The sequence below is a fragment of the Sipha flava genome, unplaced genomic scaffold (assembly GCF_003268045.1).
Source record: "Sipha flava isolate LNK unplaced genomic scaffold, YSA_version1 230_pilon_pilon, whole genome shotgun sequence".
In the NCBI taxonomy this organism is placed as follows: domain Eukaryota; kingdom Metazoa; phylum Arthropoda; class Insecta; order Hemiptera; family Aphididae; genus Sipha; species Sipha flava.
The window spans coordinates 487,319-502,175 of record NW_020272867.1 but is presented as its reverse complement, the minus strand read 5'-3'; the positions used below and the strand labels follow the sequence as shown (position 1 = coordinate 502,175).

The 14,857-nt window shown below is 27.9% G+C and overlaps 1 protein-coding gene across 6 annotated transcripts in view; it reads right to left on the bottom strand.

Annotated features, from left to right (window-relative positions):
- The window catches only part of LOC112683605 (very low-density lipoprotein receptor-like), a 66,182-nt gene extending 51,944 nt beyond the window's left edge, over positions 1-14,238 (bottom strand). For 4 of the 6 annotated variants that reach the window (XM_025554704.1, XM_025554705.1, XM_025554706.1 and 1 more), the window contains exon 1: positions 13,676-14,237. In XM_025554704.1, coding sequence (XP_025410489.1) covers positions 13,676-13,748 — 73 coding nt within the window. In that variant the 5' untranslated portion in view covers positions 13,749-14,237. Of the gene's footprint in view, positions 1-13,675 lie in introns of all 6 variants that reach the window. The other 2 variants (XM_025554703.1, XM_025554707.1) reach the window with 1 other exon arrangement.
- Between the last annotated feature and the right edge of the window lie 619 nt (positions 14,239-14,857).

Sequence of the window (14,857 nt, the reverse complement as noted above, 5' to 3'; positions counted from 1 at the left end):
TTAAACTTTGGTTTTCTACTAATTTAAATTAAATTAAAAATAAAGTTAATAGTTTAAATGTAAAAAAAAAAGTAATTATTTAATATAACAAAGAAACATAAAAAACATACAACTGCAAGATATTACAGGTGGCAGATTCTAGGAAATAGGTAAATATATAAATAATGCTAAACAATAATCATGCTGAATACCTTTGTGATAATAAATGAAAATTAAATAATTAAAAACAAAAGTATTAATCTAAACAATTTTGATATTCTTTTATTGTCCTCCATTCAATTAATCATATTTTGCATAGGTTAATGAGAACGATAACATACATCATATGGCTATACGAGGCAAAATAATTGCAAATATATATAGGTACTCATAACAATTTAACATAAAATGAAAAAAAATGAACAGGTAGATAAACCAGTTCACACAATAACGCAAGGTCAATTTAAACCGATGAGTTTCGAAGGATACCTCACTTCACTTTAACCAAGTTCCTAGAATTAAATCAATTAATTATTTTATAACAATTAATAGTACTTACTCAATATTTCAAATTATATTTATAATTATTCTAGTAAATATTTTAACAGTATAAAAGCTGTTTTGTGAAATTTTGTTAGAAAAGAATAATTAAAATTAATATAAATGGATTTTTTTTTTTATTGTATTCAATTAAACGTAATACTTTATATATTTACTATATAATTGATGTTATTTTATGTACAAATGCTAAAAATTTAAAATCTATACATCCATGTTTAGATGATTTAATGTCAGGAAAACTTTAAAAAAAATGAAAGAAATAAAATTAGAGTAAAATGTAAATTATATTAATATTCACTATGGGTAAAACAGGAATCGCAGGTGTAAGGTAAAATAATTAAAATATTATAAAAACTTTTTGATAATACTGTTACAAGGGATTAAAAAAGAGTGATGGGGGATTTTATGTATCATAATCCATCAAAAATACAATTCCGAACTTCCAACAAATCGGACACGTTTTGATTATGCCTACACTCGCCTCTTTGTACCCTACTCGATGATTATAACTTTTCTATTAGGGAAAAAGCATTAATTACTGATGTAAGCCTAACCTACTTTTTACTTTATGCATTGAATGATTTGTATGATCATGTCTTAATAAAAACATAAACATAACTTGATGGACGATAACGTATGTATAAGTAGGTCATTGAAAGTAATTGTACTTAAATACATTAGAATTAATAATGTGTATTGAAATTTAATATTAATATATAACAATAACAGAACTATAGATTTTTAAATAAATGATATGGAAATATTTATAAAACTTCTTTAAATAAATAAAGAACTTATAATTACCCTAAATTAGACATTTTAAAATCATTAAAAGCAAAACTATCATGTGTACAGTAGCGTGTTTTGTAAATTTTTTGGGAGAGAGTTTTAAAATATTTTTCAAAAATAAGTGATTTTATTATATTATAAAAATTACTTACAGGGTATGAATTAATAATTATAATTATATTCTTATACAAATATTTGTATACAAAATTACAACCAAATGGTATAAATTAATGTTCTCTTTTTTCTGTACCTTTGTAGCAAATCATTAATGACTTTTGAACCTTTTTTCTTGTAAGGGAGGTTTATACCCAGAACCTTCTCTATCCCCCTCCCCCCAAAAATACGCCACTATATGTGTTTAATCTATTAAATTTAGTATCAAAATAACAAAGTTCACTACTGAAGCCAAAAAAGAAATAAAATAAAAGTGAAATAATTAGTTGATAATAAATTGTTTTTATTTTTGTTTCCCGAGCAATGCCTTGTACAGGCTGCAGTCACAGCGGCACCAACGTTGGTCGACCGATAAAATTGGCCGACAGTTGTTTATTTCAATGCAATGAGTACAGGTTATAATTCATAAAATGGATATCCCCTCATTTGTGTTTGGAAACAAGTCCTGCTCTTAAATATATATTATTAAAAATACGAAAGTATCACACGAACGACATTTTTAAGGATAGGGGAAAATATGGAGAATTCCATACATTGTTTCACCAACTATTAGAACAGCACGAAGATATACTACTATAGTCCCATGAGCTCCTTCTTTCATGGACAAAACTTATTAATTGCTCGCAGTTAATGATGAAAATGGAATATTGTAAAATAATATTCGTGTTTGAATTGATTACGTCAACTGAATCGGCCGATAAGAACAAACGAAATTGAATTTTGTCCGATGGATATCCAACGTCGGTGTAATGCGGTCGGAGGCACTGAGACCACTTGTATAATATTTAATTTATTTAAAATGATCGGGCGAGTTTCACCAACGTTGGTCGTCGGTCGAATCGGTTACACGTCACGAGCACTCGATCTAGTACTGAAATCGACCGAGTCAGTGTCTACACACGTTTTATTCGTTGGGCTGAGACACACATAAGTTAACTGCACGATCTACTCGGCTGGCGGTTTAGACCCTCCGAGTACAGTCAATTTTTGGTCTTGGGGATAGTCGTTCGGCCGAATGAATAGAAACGGTTTCTATTCAATCGCTCGTTCATTTTACTGGGCTGAGTACTGGTTCCTTGAGTTAACACAGGGCAGTGCTCAGCCGAGTTCTCATTACCTGTAAACGAGGTATAAGATTTGAATATCACTCCAACATAATTTGTCTGACAGTAATTTGTTTTAATGTAGTCTTAATATAAAAATTGTATTGTACACAGGTTTTTTATAGTTTTATCTTCGTAATCATTGATAATCGGAAATAATATTAAATCAACTTCTGCAATTTCCAATCGAAAGTTTATTATTAAATTGTCAATTAAGATTTGCAGTAATTTACTGGTATTTTTATTACTGGATTTTTACATTACTTTTTGGTATGAATACAACCAATATAGATGGTAACATTTTTAATTTATGATACATATTTTTTAATACTTTTACAGCAAAAGATATATGTAAGAATGCATAGGAAAGTATTAAACAGAGACGTTTCAAATAATTACTATAGAAACTTTTCATAATAATCATAAAATATACAACTCGACTGGTGGTATTAATTTATTATTATAAACAATATCAAATTGTTTGAGTTAGATTTTAACATGGAAAAATCCGATTTGGATAGAACTTCTGAAATTTACCTAAAACGCGATTCGTTTGAAACTACTTCGGAAATTGCAGACTATGGGAATAACAAGTTTCTAAGATTAAAAGATGTGGATATAAGTGCTGTGCCTACAGTTGAGTTTGGTAATTTATCTTCTAAGTAATTAAAACATATTTTATTAAATATAAATACTATTTTATATAACAAAAAAAAAAAAATACCCCAACTACCCTAATTTGTTGATTTCGAAAAATGTTTATATTTAAATAATGAGCTGTTTTTTTGTAAAACATACATTTAAAATTTTAGATGAAGATAGTATGAATAGTTGGGGTGTATATAAACATTATGTTCAACTTCACGATTTGATCCAAATCTTCAGTCTACAAAAGCAATTCACTTCAAAAATTATAGATGTTCAGGTAAATAAGTAGAATGGAAAAAAGTAATTTATACTGCATTTTATTTTTCACATAGCTATATTGTCTGTGCTCAAATGACATCAAAGCAATATCAAAAGCTTTGATAAAAAATAAATGTGTAACAAATTTTAATTTAACTGGAAATGAGTTAGAAATCACAGGGTGTTATTACTTGTCAAATTTGTTAAGAGAAAACAATATACTCAAAGATTTAAAATTGTCACGTTGCAAGTAAGTATTTATATTATGTAGATCATAGCTTAATATATTGGCTAAAAAAAATTTAATTTCTACTAAATAAAACTAAATTTTCAAGGATAGATGACCAAAAATCTAAAATATTATCAGAAGTTTTGGATATAACAGTATTAAAAATGTTAAACTTGAGTTACAATAAAATAGAATCTGCTGGTCTTCAAAGTATATTAGAAGCATTACAGACGAATAAAAATCTTCAAGTAATTTATATATTTTGTTAAAATATAAAAAAATTGTTTAACATTTATTTAATTGATTAATTTGTAGGAATTAGATTTAAGCTATAATAGCTTACAAAGTAAATGTATCGGCGATATTAGTATGTTCGTAGAGGTGAACGAGAATCTGCAAGTATTAAATTTATCTGGAAATTTATTAAATAAAGAAACTGGTTTGAAATAATTACTTACATTTAATAATCATATAAATATATAAATATATTTTTTTTAAGATTTATCACTTCTTATTAGAAGCTTAGGAGTTTTAAATAGCACCTTACAAGTATTAATATTACAATGGAATGGATTATCCGGTGAAATCTGTGCAAATATATTTAAAGACATAATAATGAAAACGGAAGGATTGAAAATATTAGATCTTAGTTGGAATAAGTAAGTATAGAAGTATAATCTATAATATTATACACTATAAATCAAAAACGTTATTCAAGTGAATTGCATTTAAAATAAAGGAAAATGTTATAACGAAATATTTTTAGTTTCAGAAATATTGGTAATATTTTAGGTGAAGGAATAAAAACTACTACTAGTTTAGAGCAGTTAGATATTAGCCACAATCCGCTAACCACTGATGATATAGTTCAACTATTGGGTTATGTTGTACAACCATCATCATTAAAGAGTTTAGGAATAAATCATATACTTGCAGATGAACAAATTGAAAGCGTAAGAATTTCAAGTTGACATGACTATAAATTAATTATATTTATCAATAAATTATAGGCTATATTGAAAGCTCAATCAAAAATTCCACAATTAACTGTTAAAGTATATCTATATACTGGCATCAAAACTAAGCCGGTCGATTTACAAACATTGTATTTACAGCGACTTCACTATCTGGGAAATAGTAAACAAAAAAAAAAAAAAGTTAATATTGGGTAAGTTTTTTTGATTTTATTTACCAGCAATATAAAAATAAGATATTTATTCACATTTATAACGTAATTGATAATTTAAGAAAGAAAATTAATTTAATAATCATATAATTCAAAACAAATACTTGTTATTATAGAAACGCGTTACGTAGTATGAAAACAGAAAATAATTTTGAATCAGTAAAGTCAAGCGTGTTTCTATCAACGTTCGAAAATTTTAATATCAAAGGTGGTGCAGATATAGTTCAAGCATTGGCTGAAGTATTCCAGAATGGGAAAAATAAAATAAATGTCGCTCTAATGTTAGATAAGTATTTGAGCCTTTATCCAGATACAAAAATATAATTTCCATAGATATATGTTTCCTCAGCATCTCCATATATAAATCTTTCTAAATATTCTATACGTTAATTGTATGCATTTGTATGCGAATTTACTAATCTTGTACGAATTTAGTTTTTGCATAACAAACAAAAAAACACGATGGTACTGAAAAAAGCACTCCATAATGAAACCGATATTAGTAATACGGTTTTTTGATCTCATCATTTAGCATAGAATTTTTGAATTTGTGTGCCTATTCACGACATTTGTAATATCTCGCTTCTATGTCTAAATAACGATTGTCACATACAGAATCAACTTTTAATAAATCAATTTCACTCACTCGTAACATGTTTATTCGCAAATAGGCATACCAACTCATACAATTTACATACCTACTAAATATTCAGTGAAAAAAAAAAAGTTGAGATTCATATGAAATGCATTTCTGGGATAGTATTTGGTTTTTTCATATGATTTTTATGTTATGAATGAATATCCATTGTAAAAATGATAAATTATATGAAAATAGAAATAAAAAATTTAAAATATAATTGATAATTTTATTGCAACGAAAATGTATATTTATAATGTAAATTTAAGATCTACTTAAATTATATAAGTATATAATAAAAATATCAAAGTTTTGTTTAGTTTATCAATGGTTTTATTATGTCTGAATAATTATACCAAAGAAGAAAATAATATAGAATTGGAGATAATATTTAAAAAATCAATCGAAATTTAAAATAATTAGTAATATATTTTACAGCCACTAATATGAACGTTTTAACGGTAACCGTGGGTCTAACATTTAACACCATAAAATTCTCTAAGCTGTACAGCAATAGTATAACTTCTGACAGAGTGGAGGAAAATCCCCGTCTTTATAGAACAGAATAGACAGAATAATTTAATTAAAACTATCTTTTTCAACCATTAATCGTACACAAGCTGTGGCGACGAAAGCGGCTTATTTGAAAAATAAAAATATTTTGGAGGGATAAAAGTTGGATGAACAAGGAAAGAGGGACGATGAATCATTTCTCGAAGAACCCGCGTGAAACAGCAGTGGCGACGAGTAACTGTTTGAAATGTCAAAACGAATTAATCATCCCTCGAGACGCAATTTCATACCCAAGGCTGTCTTTTATAAACATAAGTCCTATTACATGTATTTAAGACAATAAGAAAATACAACATAGAGGCGTTGTTATCAATATTTTAGGATAATTGTAATTAATTCTAATAGAAATTCACGACTAATAAAAAATCTTGTCTAATTTATTAAAAAACTTAATTTAAAGTTAATTTTTTTATTAAAAGTTTTATGAAATATTGGGCATAAACATATTATAAACATATGTACATAAACAGTTAATGTTAAATTAATATTAGCCCTACTACCTAGTTTTAATACTTAAATCGTTTAGCAAAAATAAATTAACTTACTCAACAATTATGATAAGTGTTATACTATAGTAATAATTATATTTTTTTCCGGTAAAATCGGCACGCTCCAACAAAATGACACGCAATGAAGGCGCCTAAATATTAGTATAATTATATAGTATATGTGTATAGACTATGTGTATAGACCTCTAATTGATAATTAGTTTGTGCGTGTGGCTAAAGTAACAAGAACATTGAGCACGTGTTATACATTTATACTACCTATTAGACTTATAGATAGTTTAAATGTTCTTAGGATTTTGTTTTGTGTTGATTTGAATTAGTATTTTAAGTTTAATACCATATAATAATATTGAAAATCGAAAAAGTATGTAACTATGATATATTTTATTATATTTGTTGTCATAGGGTTATCAGCTAAATATGTAGACATTTTGTTCATAACATTGAATTTCATATAAAATCTTTCTAGTACAATGATACAATAATAAATGAAGTAACTCGTACATTATACAAATTAAAAACTTTTTCTGGTTATAATACGTTCTATAATTATATAATATAAATACAAACACAATACTAAAATATTTAGTTAAATAAATATTTTTTAAAATAAACAAATAGTTTTTTATTTTGATACTTTTCATACATATTATTAAAACAATTATATTACAGATAAACCAGGCGATTACGGAGATAAGAACGAGTTTTATATTTGGAATATTAGCACATTTTTTTTAAAAAAAAAAATGTTTATTGTATGAATAAATTACTAAAAGTAAAATTGTAATCTTAAAAGTAATAAGATTATTGTTGCAAAATTGACAAATACTACTTACTATAACTACAAATAATGTAGGTAGTTATTTTTTCTAGAAAGAAAATAAAAATTAAAAATTTTAAAATGTTTTGCTAAATAACTGAATATTTCACATTTACTACATTCTTGTTTATTATACTAAATAATTGAAGGAAAACCACTTAGAGGGAAATTACAAATTCCTAGTTTTTGCTTCCGTGTTAGAATATAGGAAGGTAAGCGAACTTTTGAAATGTTTTATTTGCCCACAAAAGTAACAAAATAACCAAAATTACAAAACACTGCCAACGAATGTATAAAAATAATATAGTTAAAAAAGTAATTAAAAATATCTTAGGTGCATTTATTATATCATATTAAATTATTTGTTTAATTACTATGAATATAATGAATGCTTATTTATTGCGATGATGGAATTTTTAAATCTAAAATAAGAATTGTATTATATAGATTATAGTTATTATTTTTTAAATTTTAAAAATTAATTAATGATACAATATATTTGTTAAGCTGTAATGATAATTTATTTTAAGTTGTTAGGACTATGTTCCAAAAGACTGATTATATCATACCTTATTATATTTATCTTACAAAGATAGAATCTAAAATAAAATATATTAACAATACCATACTTATATTTGTCAATTAAAATTATACCATTTAGTTAGAATATTAATAGACTAAACATTTTTCACATTCTGTTCGTTAAATCAGATGTCGAGTGGTCAACAGTTAATTAATGCCGTAATAGTAAATTACCCTTTGTAATTACAAAATTTATGATTTATTTAAAAATAAAAGAAGAAAATTGGCAGTCTTCATCCTACAGTTTATTTCATACATATAACATGATAAAAATGTTTCTGGTATCAATAGGAAAAATATTAGACTTAAAGTAAAATCCACCAAATAAATAATCGGATTTTGCGCGCATGAACAAGAAAAAGTTCAACGTACATTGCAAAAGTTTTAACTGCATTAAAATGTAATTCACCAAAAGCTGCGAAGTCAACGGTAGCGACAATCTTTTTCTCAAGGGCTGGAAGTAAACGACATTCGACGACACCTCAGCCGATTTAATTCTGGATTTAATCAAAGGTTCTTCTAAATTAGATTTTATATATGTTGAATATTTTGAAAAAATCTTTACAAATATTGTGAAATCACCAAAAAGTTTCTTTTTAAAGTTAATTTAAACGTATATTATAATAACTGCACGAATTAAAAAAAAAAATCACATAATAATGAAATATTTTATTTATTAAAAAAATGAAACAGAGTTAAACTTAATTAAAATAAATCGATGAATTTATGATGTTAACAAATGCTAAATTATATTTAAATTAATTAAACAGAAACACTTGAAACAATGTAATCAAAATATGTTAGAATATAACAAAGTTGAGAACTTTTAGTTACAATATCAAAAAAACCTTTTTTATAGTAAAGTATAAATATTATCAATAAATAGAAAATATTCGACAATAATAATTACATCGATCAACTTATACAATTTTAATTTACTTTTAAAAATATTTTCTTCTTATTACTTGTCAAATATGTCATAAGTTTTCTATTTGCAAATAATGAAAAAGTAAAATATTCAATTTAAAGAACAAACTAATTTATTAGAACGAGAAATTAAAAATTACTATACATTATAACCGTTTCTGCAGGCAATGTAAAAACAACAGTTATAACTTTAAAATTTACTAAAACTATAAATTCATATAAAAATTAACCCATGTAAATGTTAATTTCTAACTGATTCACATTGACATTTTTTATTTTTTAGAGTTGGATGAGAATTGTTTTTTTACGTCGAGTTGAGTCGAGTTGAGTTCAAAATACGAGTGCTCGAGAAAAAATTTGAGTATTCGATAATCTAAATTTCTGAGTTCTCGAGAAAAAAAAACGAATAACTGAATGTCGAGACAAAAAATTCGAGCAAAATCAAGTATTCGTATTTACGAGTACGATCATTTTTTTTATTGAGTCGAGTTCGAGTACTTGACTCGAAAAACTTTACAAAGTTAGGCTACTCGTCCAACTCTATTATTTATCATAAAATAAAAATAAGTTATTGGTCTGTTTCATTTGATTAACTATTTATTACGATTAATTATAAAAATTTCATTTAGAGGAAAATACAACAATAATTGGTATACTTCTCTTTTAAAATAGATATTCTACATTCGTGTATTAATATTGAGGATTAAAAATACATTAATTCTTCTTCGACTTATTAGTTAAATGATTGTACAAAAATATACAAATTTTACTTATATTTGACAAATCATTTAAATAACCTAAACTGTATGTAATGACAAAAGATGGATAATATCCAACTTTCATTTTCAATGTTTTGAAATAACACCAACCTTTGATTAGATTGCGATTTCGTATGATAGGCATAAAAGAGCATTCATAGGGTCATTGAAACATAAACAATATCACACTCCCTCATTGCACATTTAAATATAATAACTTCAAAATGGCTAATTCCGGATTTTATCATGACAAAATAAAATATTAAGTTTAAATCTCGGTTTAAATGGAAAAAGTGCTACAACGCAGTAGTTAATAGACTATGGTTAAATATAAGTAGAATATTGATGAATGAGAATTGTATGCAATGTTATTGTTTCATTATTCATATGAATCTGAATTGACACAATCAATAATAGGATTTGATACCAAATTTAATTAGGATAATTCCTTAATCTAATATTATTAATACATATTTCTGTCAAAAAAATTAGAACCAAATATAATTTAACTTACGTTCGTATAATTTATCAAGATAAATACAAACGAATAAATAAAAATCAAAACGAATTAATTCAATATATTAAATAAATACTTTAAAGGACTTTTAGAAAAATCAAATAAAATTGTTTGTGGAAAATCAGGCAGTTTTCCGTAGAAAATGTCATAACATGAACAGTTAATATGTTTTCTATTTTGTCTTGTTTATTTTAAATATAAGATATGTATTTAATAAAATTGATAAATTTAAGGTATTTTAGAAAATTATTTATTATAATTTCATAAACGACTGGATGAATAAAACACATATTATTTTACTCCGGTATATTTTTCAACATTCAAGTCCATAATTTATGGACACAAGGATAACAAAGACAATTTAAAATATCATAAAAAAATTTGCATATAAACGAAATGGCTCAACCGGAGCACAGGCTTGTAAGATACCGGAAATACATAGCACGTTTAATTCATACAATACAGCCCTTTCTTCCGAAAAGTGTAACTCAATTGTTAACAAAAACTATAACATTAAAAAATATTTTTCAATTGGATGAGGGACAAAAATGGGAAGGTTGAATAAAGAAAATATACATTAATTATTGATGTATTTCCCAAGCGGTTTTTTCCGTCCCACGTTGATCGGCTGAGGAAACTGTCGGGTTAAAGACGGTGATTGATGAAGTACTTACCGATGATCTGTGCTAGTGGGCACATATATATATATATATATATATATATCAATGTAAGGATCGAAGAAGAAAGCAAAATAAATAGGCGTTCTTATATACCTGGGTTACGGTTAATGGTATATGTGTCAAAATACCCCGATAGCTACGTATGTCACTCCCTTTGCAAACCTCATGACAAAAGCATTTCGATCATTTTGATTACTATATAAAATAGATACATATAGACTTCAATAAAGACACCGAAAGAACACTCGATAAGTATACTTTTCAAACAATATTATACGTATAATGTAAACTATAGTAAACTATAAAAAGGATATATAGGATATAGAAACTTGACGAGTATTAGTCGTGTTAAAGCAATATCATAATAAAGCATTCTAAATATCAAGTAGTGTAGTTTACTATATTTTTGTCCTATGTACATACTTATTATATGTCATCGGCAGTAGCGATATGGTAAATAAGTAATTTCTCGCCAGTCCGTAAGAACGATTATACTATGATAATCGTAATTATACACCAACAAGCAACATATTATTTTAAATGTTATCCAGTGAAAATATTTTTTTACTTAGGACTTAAATATCCAACTGTGATAAAGTACAAATAAAACTTTTTTTTTTGGAAAATCATCAAAAAATGCTCTCAAAATAAAACTTATAATGAATACAATTAACAATATTGTAATATTATCTATTGGTTTTAACTTACACATAAACATTCAAGTATTTACGTATTATAACAAAGTAACATTAATACGAATTAAAGACGTTTAACTCTTTTAAAATTATTAATTATTACTTTTTTTTGCCCATAAATAATTACTACTTTAAATCATCAGTACATAGACATACTTGCGGTAAGCCGTTATCACGAAAATTAAAATAAGTTATATACCATTGAATAATGGTCATAAAGAAACCATAAGTTTTATGTACAAAAACTTATTTATAATTGTAACAAAGTACTATTAACAATCGTAATAGGTACTAATAATATATATTATAATCTATCCAAAACTATATACTTATAAGTAAACCTTTATTAATATATTATGATGCACTTACATGATATTTTTCGATATGCGTTAATCGTCGGAAAAAATAATTCAAAAACTAGCATTTGAAACTAATTAAAATGTACGTGTCGCTAAAATACAACGCAATAAAAATATAATAATAAAAAATTATAATTTAATCGGATTAATCGGAGAATTCTATTTGGACAACGTCATACATTTTAACAACAATTTTCGCTTCAACGCATTATTATATTCCGATAGAAATTATAATGTGTGGTGTAAGTAATTTTTCAAGCGTTTCGGTTCTCGCTCACGCCAATTCATCATCCAGGGTGGGGTAGTGGATAAAATTTGAATTCCGCGCTAAAGGCGTATTGTCGAGAGACGTATTCGGCGTTAATATAAAGTATTTTCCGTACACATATAATGTACATGCACTTGTATTTATTTGGATGTAAATATGAACCTAAACATATATACCTAAATACGATAAACCATCAATTTCATCCGTGCCGTATATACCGAATTCCGAGTTCCGCTATTTTGTCCCAAAAGACGACCACCGGGTATTTTACCTAAGCACCCCTCGATTACATTGCAACAGAACTACTTCATCATCTAATATATTTTATGCTTTAGTGCCTTGTAGTTTTCTCGAAATGTACAAACGTACGTACATAATGTGTAAATGTATAGGTGAGAATATATCGTCGTACAAAACGCAATAATTATTATGATACAACATGCCGGAAAACCAACTTGATTGTTCGTAATTTACTGTGTACCTATCTATTCTAGAGTATTTAATAATTATGTTAAATAGCAACGAATATGGAGTACACGTGAAACTCGCAAGAACGCGCCAAACGCACGTGCTGATTGTGACAACTCTAATACAACTGTGATTGATAAAGCCGCATAGTATATGAACGATTCAAAAATATAAAGACCCGTGATACGATAGTTATTAATTAATTATATAAAAATGAGAAAAAAAATAATAAGCTCCAATAAAAAACACACCACTGCACGTCAGCAGAAAACAATATTCATCGATTCTGAATAATATATGAAGTTTGGTATTATGAAAAGGGTAACCAACCAATTGATTTGGTTTCCAGTTAAGCAGTTGATAGTAGTTACATATTTTCATATGTCTATGCAAACGAAAAGCGAATCACAACTTCTGAAACTTTTCGAAATTTTTAAATTTCTTAAGCGCACCGTCGAACAACAGCAAAAGAAAACAACGGTATTTCGCCACTTTGACAATAAACCGTTATAAGATCTTGCTCATTTTTAAACGATCTTACGCACACGTACAAAATCCCGTGAACCATACTTTGGTCTTTGGGCGTCACGAAGACCGAACGGGCCGAAAAACACATCGATAGTCGAGTACGAGTGCCTCTTGTTCTCCGTTCCGGGTATCGAAATTGTATGACCACAACGGCGGTTCAAACCTAACTACATTACCCGCGCAAAACAAAACCACGTTACAGGTATTACGTGTTAACACCTGCACCACTCTAACGGACGAGACCCCTCCGCGTGTAACGTTTTTCATGCACTGTGTCTAGTTTTTAGCCATCACGTGCCTATACGCACGATTCAGCGAATGCATTATCACGAAGGGTAAAATTATTGTTAACGCACACACCCGCGAACGTTACTGTTCGCGTTATAAATTATAATAATATCGTAATAATTTTCGGCGCTCCACTTACTTGAATTCTGGGCGGACGATGGTGTGCCGCCAAAACACAACAAGATCGCGAACGCGACAATGCGAGTCCTCATTATTATCTACTCGTTCTACGAATCCTACACTCTTGCGGTGTACACGTCGTGTATAATATTATTTACGCCGAAATAATGAAAATTTAAAATAAAAACACACGCGCACACACACACGGTCGTACGGTGCGGCAGTTGATCCGTTAAAAAAGTTAGGTACGCGCAATCCCGTCGACGAGGTGTACTATGTTATACTATATTCGATATTGATGGATAATTTTCAATTTTTGCTCCGATCGAAACGAAAACTAAAACTAAATCGGTAAAAAAAAAAAATAAATAAAATAAAAAAACAAACGAACAAACACCGAGTTTACCGAACGATATTGTTGAAATACTTTTTTTTACAACGGAATTCCGACCGTGATCGTCGTTATCTTATGGAACACGGGCAGAAACGATAAAAAAAAAAAATTACAACCGCACGTAGAACGGAACGCGGACCGTCGCACGACGAAGCAGCGAAACGATCGACTGACGACTGGGTGGCTGGACCCTACTAGCTCGTGAACGGATTGTCGGTGACGCGGCGACGGCGTCGGCGGCCGCCGCCGACGCCGTGTTTGTCGAGAGAGGAGGGGCCCGATCCCCGTAGCCTACCTTACACGCGCGCCAATTATTCCGTATTCACCGTGTATGTGTGTATGTTATGATTTTTACTTTTTCATCTCTTCTCTTATCGTAACTATTATTTACGACTCGACCAACAATGAGTCGTTCGACGCGAAATTAATTTTCCAAAGGAAGCGCTCACATTTTTTATCGAAAAAATTCGACGTCACTCGTACTTCAAAAATAACTTCGCAACGCACAGGAAAAAATCGGTTAAAAACAAGTTATTTGCGCTACTCTTAGGGTTCGATTTTATTATAAACTTCAATAACATCTGTTAATACCCATGGCTGTTAATCGAAAACGTGGGTACTATAAATCCCCTATCATTTCGTTTGACATATCGTCGGCTACAAAATGAACGGATCAAACAAAAAACGATATCAACTAATGGGAAATGTTAATTCGTCTTCGGTGGATATTATAATGATGGACTTAAAAATATTATTGTTATACGAATACAACAGAAAATATTAGCCGAGTAATATAAAAATCCACAG